The 13,532-nt window shown below is 50.3% G+C and overlaps 1 protein-coding gene across 1 annotated transcript in view; it reads right to left on the bottom strand.

Moving 5' to 3' along the window:
* Positions 1-13,532, bottom strand: part of LOC139235114 (inositol polyphosphate-5-phosphatase A-like) — a 93,793-nt gene that overhangs the window by 57,705 nt on the left and 22,556 nt on the right. The window contains exon 2 of the mRNA XM_070866295.1: positions 1,249-1,290. Within this exon, the coding sequence (XP_070722396.1) occupies positions 1,249-1,290 (42 nt within the window). The remainder of the gene's footprint in view (positions 1-1,248; positions 1,291-13,532) is intronic.

Here is a 13,532-nt window from a genome sequence, read left to right as displayed (position 1 = left end):
TCTTCCTTATCATGCACTCCCCCGCTGTCTCTGTCCTTAATGTATGCCTCTTTCCTTGTCCTCAATTGCTCCCTTATTGTTTTATTCATCCATGGAGTCTTGTTAGTGTTTAGTTTGTTCTTTCCTTTTAAATGTTTGCCATTGCTGTTCTACATCGTTGTTTGCCAATATTGTTGTCCATTTTATTTTCCCAAGTTTTATTCTCAGCCGCTCAAAATCAGCTTTTCTGCAATCTATTACCCTAGTTTTTATCATATTTATGTCCTTCTCAACTATCATTTTGATCATATTATGATCACTATTGCCAAGATGTTCCTCTACTTTTACTTCTCTTATCTGCTTTGGCCCATTCCCCATTACTAGATCCAATAGTGAATCTTCCCTTGTTGGGCTTTTTACATATTGGGTTAGAAAGGAGTCCTTTACACAGTGTAGGAATACCTCTTCTGGCCAATTAATATCAGAATTGTTGAAATCTCCCATGATTATTATTCTTTGTTTTTTACGAATTGTCTGCATATTGCTTCCTCCACCTCCCTTCCACTATTAGGTGGTCTGTAGACTGCACCTGTTAATGTGATTGATCCTTTATCTCTATCCATACGGATTCTATTTCTGTCTTGCTGATAGCTGCGTCACTTTAGACAGCCACCACTGGTGTGTGAAGATGGGTAATGATCAACATTTGACAAAGAACCAAATTCCATCCTCAACCCGAATTTCTCAAATGACTAACCGCCTACTTCCACCTTCGTCACTTGCCGGCTCCGACCAGGGTGCGGGCACCGAGGTACGGGCATTGGGGTGTGGGCACCAGGGTGCCGGCTGAGAGCTGGCATGTGCCCAGACAGCATTCACCGGAGCCCAGCTTCACCCCGTCCCCCAACCAATACAAACGCAACTTCTAACGGGGGAAATCGCTGGATATTGATTGGGAAGACGCACCCATAACTGACCTTTCACCTGCCCCACTCAGAGGCACAGAGTAACCCTAGTCTCTCCAGCGCAGCTCACTCAGAAACACAGAACCTCCAGCGAGAGACCTGCTCAGTTCCATCAATTCTTTCTTCGTTATTCTATTTAAAGCCAGACAAACATTCGCCCCAGGGTAAAAGCCTGACGTGACCCTTTCATTAACTGTAACCAACGCCTACTATAGGAGAGATATTGAGAAACAAAGAGCCTGCAGCTTACAGGTAAGATATGGGCGGGAGTGACCACCTGGGAGAACAGATTCCACTCACTTACCTGGTAAAACTCCTGAAGCCAGATGATTTGCAAACCTTCCAACTGTAAAATAAAATAAAAGACGTGAAATCAAACTTATTTCCTATCCGGCAATTTTGTTGTCCCCGTTCCTGGAGGCCTTGACCAGTCATTGCACAGCGAAAATGCAGCAACTCTCCAGTGACACAGCGAGTGACCCTTACCCTGCTGAATACACAGGAATGCTGCACAGTCACAGTGAATAACCGCATTGCAACCGTAGCATTCTATCGGACACCGAGCTGAACTTCTGGCTCCATATTCTCGATCACAAAGGCCGCCTCCTTCCACCTAGAATCATAGAATGTTTTCCTTCAGGTACCTATCCAACTCCCTTTTGAAAGCCGCGATTGAGTCTGCCTCCACCACCCTCTCAGGCAGCGCATTCCAGATCCTAACCACTCGCTGCGTAAAAGAGCATTTCCTCATGTCGCCTTTGGTTCTTCTGCCAATCGCCTTAAAACGGTGTCCCTGGTTCCCGACCCTTCAGCTAATGGGAACAGGTTCGCTCCATCTACTCTGTCCAGGCCCCTCTGTAACATCGCCTGTCTTTACATTTGCCTCAGCTCATCTGCTGCTGAAACCATCACCCATCAGAGGTTTCATTCCCTCTCAACTGGACGATTCCAACCAACGCTTCCGTTAAACTGTGCGGCCGCTGAGTGGTTTGAAGGTGCTGCGCAGAACTCTCACCGGCTCCGTGAAGGGAATAACCGCGCACGAGTGGCCTGTACGGCCCGTTAAAGGGGCCGTACACCAGGAAAAGAAAATGATAAGGAACATTAATTTCACCGCTCTCCTGGCCAGCCTCCACAAACTTGAGCTCATCCAAAACCCGGCTGCCCCATGTCCTAACTCGCACTAAGTCCCGCTCACCCATCACCCCTGTGCTCGCTGCCCCGTGTCCTAACTCGCACCAAGTCCCGCTCACCCATCACCCCCTGTGCTCGCTGCCCCGTGTCCTAACTCGCACCAAGTCCCGCTCACCCATCACCCCTGTGCTCGCTGCCCCATGTCCTAACTCGCACCAAGTCCCGCTCACCCATCACCCCTGTGCTCGCTGCCCCATGTCCTAACTCGCACCAAGTCCTGCTCACCCATCACCCCTGTGCTCGCTGCCCCGTGTCCTAACTCGCACCAAGTCCCGCTCACCCATCACCCCTGTGCTCGCTGCCCCGTGTCCTAACTCGCACCAAGTCCCGCTCACCCATCACCCCTGTGCTCGCTGCCCCGTGTCCTAACTCGCACCAAGTCCCACTCACCCATCACCCCTGTGCTCGCTGCCCCGTGTCCTAACTCGCACCAAGTCCCGCTCACCCATCACCCCTGTGCTCGCTGACCTACATTGGCTCCTGGTCCAGCAACATCTCAATTTTAAAATTCCCATCCTTGTGTTCAAATCCCTCCCATGGACTCTCTCCCCTCCCCATCTCTAATCTCCTCCAGCCCTGCAACCCTCCGAAATCTCTGTGCTCTTCCAATTCTGCCCTCAAATCTGCAGCCATCACCCCTCTCCTCAAAAAAAAACCTCGACCCCTCCGTCCTTGCAAACTACCGCCCCATCTCCAACCTCCCTTTCCTCTCCAAAGTCCATGAACGTGTTGTCGCCTCCCAAATCCGTGCCCATCTTTCCCGGAACTCCATGTTTGAATCCCTTCACTCCGGTTTCTGCCCCCTGCCCCAGTACCGAAACGGCTCTCATCAAAGTCACAAATGACATCCTTTGTGGCTGTGACGAAGGTAAACTATCCCTCCTCGTCCTTCTCGACCTGTCTGCGGCCTTTGACACGGTTAACCACTCCCTCCTCCTCCAACACCTCTCCACCATCGTCCAGCTGGGTGGGACTGCACTCGCCTGGTTCCATTCTTATCCATCTAATCGTAGCCCGAGAATCACCTGCAACGCCTTCTCTTCCCCCCCCCACATCGTTACCTCTGGTGTCCCCCAAGGATCTATCCTTGGCCCCCTCCTATTTCTCATCTACATGTTGCCCCTTGGCGATATCATCCGAAAACACAGCATCAGTTTCCACATATACACTGAAGACACCCACCTCACCACCACTTCTCTCGACCCCTCCACGGTCTCTAAATTGTCAGACTGCTTGTCCCACATCCAGTACTGGATGAGCAGAAATTTTCTCCAATTGAATATTAGGAAGACTGAAGCCATTGTTTTCAGTCCCAGCCACTGACTCCATCCCTCTCCCCAACATCTGTCTGAGGCTGTTTGCAACCTGGGTGTCATATTTGACCCTGAAACGAGCTTGCATTCACATATCCACAGCATAACTCAGACCGCCTATTTCCACCTCCATAACATCACCCGTCTCCGCCCTTGCCTCAGCTCATCCGCTACTGAAGCCCTCATCCATGTCTTTGTTACCTCTAGACTGGACTATTCCAACGCACTCCTGGCTGGCCTCCCACATTCTACCCTACGTAAACCAGAGGTGATCCAAAACTTGGCTGCCTGTGTCCTAACTCGCACCGAGTCCCGCTCACCCATCACCCCCTGTGCTCGCTGACCTACATTGGCTCCCGGTTAAGCAATCCCTCCATGGCCTCGCCCCTCCCTATCTCTGTAATCTTCCGCAGCCCCACAACCCCTCAGAGATGTCTGCGCTCCTCTAATTCTGCCCTCCTGAGCATCCCTGATTATAACCGCTCAACCATTGGTGGCCGTGCCTTCTGTTGCCTGGGGCCCAAGCTCTGGAACTCCCTCCCCTAAACCTCTCTACCTCTCTCTCCTCCTTCAAGACGCTCCTTAAAACCTACCTCTTTGACCAAGCTTTTGGTCACCTGCGCTAATTTCTACTTATGCGGCTCGGTGTCAAATTGCTTTATCTCATAACACTCCTTGGGACATTTCACTACGTTAAAGGCGCTATATAAATACTCTTGCACAATCTCCATTGCCCGTCGTGCCTTCATCGGCCTTGGCCTCTAGCTCCAGAATTCTTTCCCTAGACCTTTCCTCTTTTAAGACCCTTCACAGAACCTACCTCTTTGACTCAGCTTTTAGTCGCCTGTCCTAACTGGTCTTTGATTCAGTGTTAATCTTTTTATTTGATTACGCCCCTGTGACGTGTTTTGGGACATTTTACCGTGCTAAAGATACTATACAAATCCAAATTATTGTTATAACCTTTAGCTGTAGCAATTGATAGCCCATTTATAATACACAACTTACCACCGACAGCAGTTTTGTGATTCTATTGTGAATGGGTTTGTTTATAGAGCGGGGCAGCCTCAGAACTGGACACGCAGGAGATTTTCTCACACTTCGCTGTTCAAACAAAAGCAACACGCAAGCTCCGGGCTCAGCGGAGAGGTCAATAACCAGGGGACGTAGATTCAGAGTAAATGGTAGCAGGATGAGGGGGGAGTTGAGGAGAATTGTTTTCACTCACAGGGTGGTGGTCTGGAACTCATAAGAACATAAGAAATAGGAGCAGGAGTCGGCCATTCGGCCCCTCGAGCCTGCTCCGCCATTTAATAAGATCATGGCTGACCTCATCATGGACTCAGCTCCACTTCCCTGCCCGCTCCCCATAACCCCTTATCGTTTAAGAAACTGTCCATCTCTGTCTTAAATTTATTCAATGTCCCAGCTTCCACAGCTCACTGAGGCAGTGAATTCCACAGATTTACAATCCTCTGAGAAGAAATTTCTCCTCATCTCTATGGTGTTCCTAACACAGATGAGGCTGCACACAGGGAGGTTAAAGTAACAGTGACCTCAGTCTTTAATAAGACACTCCAAAGTGAGGAACAGGGCTTAGGGGCCGGCTTATATACAGTGCTCCCAAGGGATGCTGGGATCCCTTGGGACTTCAAGGGATGAGCTCCCTGGTGGCAGAACATGGGAGTGCATGCTTTACAGATACACAACATCACCCCCCCGCTCCGCCAAAGTCAAGGTGAGGCGGTCGGGAGCCTTTCTTTCCCTGGTGGACTGCCTCGGTACAAATGTCTGTTCTGGTGTGTTGGCTGTGCCCTCGCTGGGCTGGCGTGTTGTTGGCCCTGCAGGGCTGCTGGGTGAGCCTGGCCTTGCTGGGCTTGATTTCCTGGTCCGGGGTGGTATCGTTGATCCTTTGGGTGTGTGTTGTGGGCTCGAAAAAGGTGGTGTCTGCTGTGGGTTGTTCAGGGCAGTCTGTGAACCGCAGCCTCGTTTGGTCCAGGTGCTTTCTGCAAATTTGTCCATTGTCTAGTTTGACTACAAACACCCTACTCCCTTCTTTAGCTATCACCGTGCCCGCGATCCACTTGGGACCATGTCCATAGTTTAGCACATACACAGGGTCATTCAGATCAATTTCCCGTGACACAGTGGCGCGACCATCGTTTACATTTTGTTGCTGCCGCCTGCTCTCTACCTGATCATGCAGGTTGGGGTGAACCAGCGACAGTCTGGTTTTAAGTGTCCTTTTCATGAGTAGCTCAGCCGGGGGCACCCCTGTGAGCGAGTGGGGTCTCGTGCGGTAGCTGAGCAGTACTCGGGACAGATGGGTTTGGAGTGAGCTTTCTGTGACTTGTTTAAGGCTCTGTTTTATTGTTTGTACTGCCCGCTCTGCCTGCCCATTGGAGGCTGGTTTAAACGGGGCCGAGGTGACATGTTTGATCCCATTGTGGGTCATGAATTCTTTAAAGTCGGCATTGGTGAAACATGGCCCGTTGTCACTGACCAGTATGTCAGGCAGGCCGTGGGTGGCAAACATGGCCCTCAGGCTTTCAATGGTGGCGGTGGCGGTGCTTCCCGAAATTATTTCACATTCAATCCATTTTGAAAAAGCATCCACCGCCACCAGGAACATTTTACCGAGAAACGGGCCCGCATAGTCGACATGGATCCTCGACCATGGTCTGGAGGGCCAGGACCACAAACTTAGTGGTGCCTCTCTGGGTGCGTTGCTCAACTGAGCACACACGCTGCATTGCCGTACACAGGACTCTAAGTCAAAGTCGATATCAGGCCACCACACATGGGATCTGGCTATTGCTTTCATCATTACTATACCCGGGTGTGTGCTGTGAAGATCCGAGATGAACGTCTCCCTGCCTTTTTTGAGTAGCACTACGCGGTTACCCCACAACAGGCAGTCTGCCTGAATGGACAGCTCGTCCTTTCACCGCTGGAACGGCTTGATTGGCTCTTGCATTTCAACGGGGATGCTGGCCCAGCTCCCATGCAGTACACAGTTTTTTTTTTACTAGGGACAGCAGAGGATCTTGGCTGGTCCAAGTCCTAATCTGGCGGGCCGTGACAGGTGATTTATCATTTTCAAATGCTTCCATGACCATCAACAAGTCTACGGGCTGTGCCACCATCAACAAGTTTGCAGGCTGTGCCATTTCCACCCCCGTGGTGGGCAATGGTAGCTGACTGAGAGCATCCGCACAGTTCTCGGTGCCTGGCCTGTGGTGGATGGTATAGTTATAAGCTGATAGCGCGAGTGCCCACCTTTGTATGCGGGCTGAGGCATTAGTATTTATCCCCTTGTTTTCAGCGAACAGGGATATGAGGGGCTTGTGATCGGTTTCCAGCTCAAATTTGAGGCCAAACAGGTACTGATGCATTTTCTTTACCCCGAACACGCACACTAATGCCTCTTTCTCAATCATGCTGTAGGCCCTCTCGGCCTTAGACAAGCTCAGGTTGCAACTTCCCCGCAACATTAGCTTGTTGTAATACGCACCTGACTCCATATGACGACGCATCACATGCTAGCACAAGTCTTTTACACGAGTTATACAATACAAGCAGCTTGTTGGAGCATAAAATGTTTCTGGCTTTCTCAAAAGCAATTACTTGTTTTATTCCCGATACCCAGTTCTCACCTTTGCGCAATAACACATGTAGGGTCTAAAAGGGTGCTAAACCCTGGTAGGAAGTTACCAAAATAGTTGGAGTCCCAGGAACGACCGCAGCTCTGTGACGTTCTGTGGCCTGGGCGTGTTCCTGATAGCCTCTGTCTTGGCGTCTGTGGGCCGAATGCCGTCCGCCGCGATCTTTCTCCCCAAAAACTTCTGTTGTCATGAAGACGCATTTCGACCTCTTCAGCCGCAGCCCTACGCGATCCAGTCGCTGGAGGACCTCCTCCAGGTTTTGTAGGTGCTCGGCGGTGTCCCGATCCGTGACCAATATGTCGTCCTGAAAGACCACCGTGTGTGGTACCGACTTGAGTAGGCTCTCCATGTTTCTCTGGAAGATCGCTGCAGCCGACCGAATTCCAAACGGGCATCTATTGTCGATGAACAGTCCCTTGTGCATGTTGATGCAGGTGAGGCCTTTCGAAGACTCCTCCAGCTCCTGCGTCATGTCGGCCAAAGTCAGGTCGAGCTTGGTGAATGTCTTGCCTCCTGCCAGCGTCGCAAATAGGTCGTCTGCCTTAGGTAGCAGGTATTGGTCCTGTAGCGAGAAACGATTAATAGTTACTTTATAATCGCCGCAAATCCTGACCGTGCCTTCACTTTCGAGTACTGGAACGATCGGGCTGGCCCACTCGCTGAATTCCACTGGGGAGATGATGCCCTCGTGTTGCAGCCTGTCCAGCTCTATTTACACTCTCTCCCTCATCATGTGAGGTACCGCTCGCGCCTTGTGGTGAATGGGTCGTGCCTCTGGGACCAAGTGGATCCGCACCTTGGCCCCGGAAAAGTTTCCAATGCCTGGCTCAAAAAGGGAAGGAAATTTGTTAAGAACCTGGGTACATGAGGCCTCATCGCCATAGCGCTCAGATGTCATCCGAGTTCCAGCGGATTTTGCCCAGCCAGCTCCTTTCAAGCAGTGTGGGGCCATCGCCCGGGACAATCCAGAGTGGCAGTTCATGCACCGTGCCCTCGTAGGTGACCTTGACCCTGGCGCTGCCCAGGGCAGTGATAAGCTCTTTGGTATACGGTCTCAGTTTCGTGTGGATGGGGCTCAGGGCTGGTCTGAATGCCTAGTGCACCACAGTCTCTAAAACATCTTTTTACTCATGATGGATTGGCTAGCGCCAGTGTCCAGTTCCATGGATACGGGTAAGCCATTCAATTTTATGTTTAGCATAATAGTTGGACATTTCGTCAAAAATGTGTGCACCCCATATACTTCAGCCTCTGCCTCCTGTCTCTGAGGCTCGAAATTGCTTTGATCCACCATGGACCGATCTTCCTCTGCCATGTGGTGGTTAGCAGGTTTTGCAGAGGTTGCAGCTCATCTGCAAGCCCGTTGGAGGTGCCCCATTGTTCCACAGCTCTTACAAACATACCCTTTGAAGCGGCATGAATAGGCTGAATGGAAGCCTCCACAACGCCAACAAAGTGTGAATTGTCTTGCATTCATCCTTTGTTGGGAGCTCGGAGTCATCTGGGTCACCTGAGGCCTGCTGGCAGTTGCAGACTCGTGGGTTCTGCCCTGTACATTTCTGCTCGCAAACACAGTTCCAATTAATTTAAGAACATTGCTAGCACTTGTGTGCTGAGAGATTTGTTTGGTATTATCACTGGTGGACATAAACACCTGTGCTATCGCAATGGCCTTACTGAGGGTCGGTGTCTCTACAGTCAAAAGTTTTCGTAGGATGGTCTCGTGGCCAATGCTCAGTACAAAAAAAGTCTGAGCATTTGCTCCAGGTAGCCATCAAACTTACATTGTCCTGCAAGTCGCCTTAGCTCGGCGACGTAGCTCGTCACTTCCTGACCTTCAGATCGCTGGCATGTGTAGACCGATACCTCGCAATCAGCACGCTCTCCCTCGGGTTAAGATGCTCCCGAACCAGTATACACAGCTCCTCATACGACTTATCTGTGGGTTTCACTGGAGCCAGAAGATTCTTCGTGAGGCTGTAGGTCGGTGCCCCGCAGACCGTGAGGAGGACCGCTCTCCTTTTTGCAGCGCTTCCTTCTCCGTCCAGTTCGTTGGCTACAAAGTACTGGTCTAGCCGTTCGACATAGGCTTCCCAGTCCTCACCCTCCGAGAACTTCTCCAGGATGCCCACAGTTTGCTGCATCTTTGCGTTGGATTCGTATTCTCGTCGCCAGTTATTGTGTTCCGAACACAGATGAGGCTGCACACAGGGAGGTTAAAGTAACAGTGACCTCAGTCTTTATTAAGACACTCCAGAGTGAGGAACAGGCCTTAGGGGCCGGCTTATATATAGTGCTCCCAAGGGATGCTGGGATCCCTTGGAACTTCAGGGGATGAGCTCCCTGGTGGCGGAACATGGGAGTGCATACTTTACAGATACACACCAATCTCCATTTTAAATGGTCGGCCCCTTATTCTAAGATCATGCCCACTAGTTCTAGTCTCCCCCATCAGTGGAAACATCCTATCTGCATCCACCTTGTCAAGCCTCCTCATAATCTTATATGTTTCGATAAGATCACCTCTCATTCTTCTGAATTCCAATGAGTAGAGGCCCAACCTACTCAACTCACTGGCAGAAAGAGTGGTAGAGGCAGAAACCCTCACCACATTTAAAAAGTACTTGGATATGCACTTGAAGTGGTGTAACCTGCAGGGTTACGGACCGAGAGTTGGGAATTGGGATTAGGCTGGACAGCTCCTGTGGTCAGTGCGGACACGATGGGTCGAATTACCTCCTTCTGTGCCATACATTTCTCTGACTTGTACGTCTCGGTCTGGCTGGGAATCTCTGTGGTGTTGAGTGAAGGGCCACAACGGCCAGTGATAAAAAAAAAATCCACGGCCAGAATGATGAAGATCGGAATGGGAGCCGGCTGTCCAACCTCTCGCTCCATCAGAGCTGAAGTGCTGTGAGCCGCCACTTACCCGGGGGTATAACGCGGTGTTGGGCGGTAATGCAGGGCGGGCAATAAGCAGAACGCCAGCCGTTTCCCAGAGACTTCAACCTAAGGACGAACCCGGGGCGGGGGGGGGGGGGGATGATCTTACCCCTGTGCTTTCAGAAGCACCCAGTCTGTCCTCCATTTTTCCCCCAGGTTTTTAAATCTGCTTTTTGCCTCTCCCAGGAGATCACATGGCTCCGGTTGGGGTGGAGTGTAGAATGTTTCAGTATAAGGGGTGTCGCAGTTGTGTGAGGCGGACTGGTTGGGCTGGGTGCTCTTTACCTTTCCGTCATTGTTCATGGGTTTATATGTAACCTTCAGGGCTGCTCTTTGTCGGCCGGCTCGGACACGATGGCCCGGAATGGCCTCCTTCTGTGCTGTAACTTTCGATGTTTATATGCAACACGGTTGTTTAAACGCGATGCAGTCAGCTGGCTTGGCACAATGCCGTAAATTAAATCACTCGTAGCACCGAGCTTTTCTGTTTGTATTTCTTCTTCTCCCTGTCTCTAGTTTCCTGGTGCCAAATTTGCATTCGGAAGAATTCACTGTTAGTTGAAAAAGCAAAGGGGTTTGGCAGGCTAATAATCGAATGCATCCCGTGACTGGAACCCAGGCTGTGTGTCTAATCCTGGCCCTTTGTTGTGTAAATACAGCATTTGTATTTTTTTTTATTTACCCACTGGAATATCCCTGGGAACCAGAGGCCTATTACTAAACACAATGCAAATCCTGCCCTTTAGACTTTCATACTCACACACACACACACACACAAAGCAGCTCGGAGACTGGAAGTGCAAGGGTCAGTGCACATCCGGCAGGCAGGGAGGCAGCAATATGAAAGTCGTGCTTCCTCCAAATGCAGCTGGACCTGGACACACACACACACACACACACAAACACACACGCACACGCACACGCACACGCACACACGCACACACACACGGGGACGTTTGCTGATAAAGTCACAACTCTGAGCTCACCTCAAGGTGTGAGCCGTGGTTCAGTGGGTAGAACTCTCGCCTCTGAGTCAGAAGATTGTGGGTTCAAGTCCCACTCCAGGGACTTGAGCACATAAGTCTAGGCTGACACTCCGGTGCAGTGCTGAGGGAGTGCTGCACTGTCGGAGGTGCCGTCTTTTGAATGAGACGTTGTAGACGAGGCCCCGTCTGCCCTCTCAGGTGGACGCAAAAGATCCCATGGCACTATTTCGAAGAGGAGCAGGGGAGTTATCCCCGGTGTCCTGGCCAATATTTATCCCTCAATCATCATAACAAAAACAGATTATCTGGTCATGATCACATTGCTGCGTGTGGGAGCTTGCTGTGCGCAAATTAGTTGCCGCGTTTCTCACATTACAACAGTGACTACACTCCAAAAAGTACTTCATTGGCTGTAAAGCGCTTTGGGATGTCCAGTGGTCGTGAAAGGCGCTATATAAATGCAAGTCTGTCTTCTTCAATAGATTAATTAGTAAATGCATTGTCTCATGAAGTACAAAGCCCAAACATCGCAGCTTTGATTCCTGGCTTACATCGAACGTACAGCACAGAAACAGGCCATTCGGCCCAACTGGTCTGTGCAAGAATCCTGAGAAATCTCCATTTCCGATTCCCACTAGCTAACATGGGCGAAATGAGATGAGCGTTATCAATGGCAGGTTTAAGTCTGTATTACAGAGCAGTTAATCAATGCACACTGATTGTTGAATAATCATGCTTTTAAATTGGTGCAATGTGCATTGGGTAGACCCGGTTAGATTTCAAAATGGAAGATAGAACATGCTTGACAAATATTAAAAATGCAAACTTCAACCAGGCCTGCTAGCAGAGCAAGTCAGTCTGGGAGGAAAAACGGAGAGAATTAATGGATGGACAGAGGCAAGAGGCAAGAGACAGGGACTGTTATGAGTTGCAGGTTAGTTGTTTTTTTCCCCCCCCAATACGTGTTTTGGTATCTTCAAACCATCAGTAATAGATATCATCAGAGGCAGTCCCGCGGAGTCGAGGAAGACTTGCTTCAACACTAAAAGTGAGTTCTCAGGTGACTGAAGAGTCCAATGTGGGACCGACAGTCTCTGTCACAGGTGGGACAGACGGTGGTAGAAGGAACGGGAGGGTGGGACTGGTTTGCCGCACGCTCCTTCCGCTGCCTGCGCTTGGTTTCTGCACGCTCTCGGCGACGAGACTCGAGGTGCTCAGCGCCCTCCCGGATGCACTTCCTCCACTTAGGGCGGTCTTTGGCCAGGGACTCCCAGGTGTCGGTGGGGATGTTGCATTTTATCAGGGAGGCTTTGAGGGTGTCCTTGAAACGTTTCCTCTGCCCACCTGGGGCTCGCTTGCCGTCTCGATCATCCTTGCTGCAATGTAATAGATCTATAATTGTGTTTAAGGATTAAACGTATGTATGTGATCATCAACTGCATGCAAGTGTTATCAGAATTATGTAACATCTTTTTCTTTTGCTTAAAAGTCTGAGAGTAAGCTGTAATCAGACAACTTGGGATGAGAAAGAGATGGTCGGGTTAGACTGAAGCTAGCCTGGGAACCAAGGTCAGGGGCAGTTAGAGTTGTGCTGTAATGTTATAACACCCGCAGTAAATTATAAAACCCGAGGCCTACAACAGGGGCCATATCTCAACCAATGGAGACATTTTCCTTTTGTGTTGCCACAACTACCCCAGAGGGTGGTGGGGGTCTGGAACTCGCTGCCTGAAAGGGTGGTAGAGGCACAAACCCTCACCGCATTTAAAAGATACTTGGATGTGTGCACTTGAAGTGCTGTAACCTACAGGGCTACGGACCAAGAGCTGGAAAGTGGGATTAGGCTGGGTAGCTCTTTGTCAGCCAGCACCGACACGATGGGCCGAATGGCCTCCTTCTGTGCTGTAAACTTCTATTCTGGTCAACAACAGATGATGCAAGAGTGTCAGCAGACCAGAAACCTGCGTAAGTCAGGGTGCTATGAACGTGGCATCTTTACGATTGGATTTTGGGTCTGGTGTCAGCCAGTGATTTTGAGTAAGGGTATAAGAAGTGTAGAAGATTTCAGGAGCACGAGGATTTCAGGAAGAATCTAAGAGCCCGGTGCGGACACGATGGGTCCTTCCGTGCTGTAAATTTCTGATTCTATGAGACACCCAGGAGGCGAGGAACAATGAGACACACACACAGGGTGCTGTCTACTCACTGTTGCAGCTTCTACACAGTATGTGTGGCAACATAAGTCTCAATTATACTCCGTAAACTGCTGCTCGAACACTGTACTGTATTAAGTCTTGCTTGTGCTGAATAAAGTTAAATCACTGTCCCCAACATGGGTCAACGTCGAACCATTTGGAACCAGGGTCCCACTGGAATCCTACATCCATGCCGGTGCTTATGCTCCACACAAGCCACCTCCCACCCCTCTTTATCTCACCCCATCAACATAACTTTCTGTTCCTTCCTCTCTCATGCGTTTATCTAACT

The sequence above is a fragment of the Pristiophorus japonicus genome, chromosome 22 (assembly GCF_044704955.1).
Source record: "Pristiophorus japonicus isolate sPriJap1 chromosome 22, sPriJap1.hap1, whole genome shotgun sequence".
NCBI classification, from domain to species: domain Eukaryota; kingdom Metazoa; phylum Chordata; class Chondrichthyes; family Pristiophoridae; genus Pristiophorus; species Pristiophorus japonicus.
The sequence above is the reverse complement of the archived record's forward strand: the minus strand, read 5'-3'. Positions and strand labels throughout refer to the sequence as shown.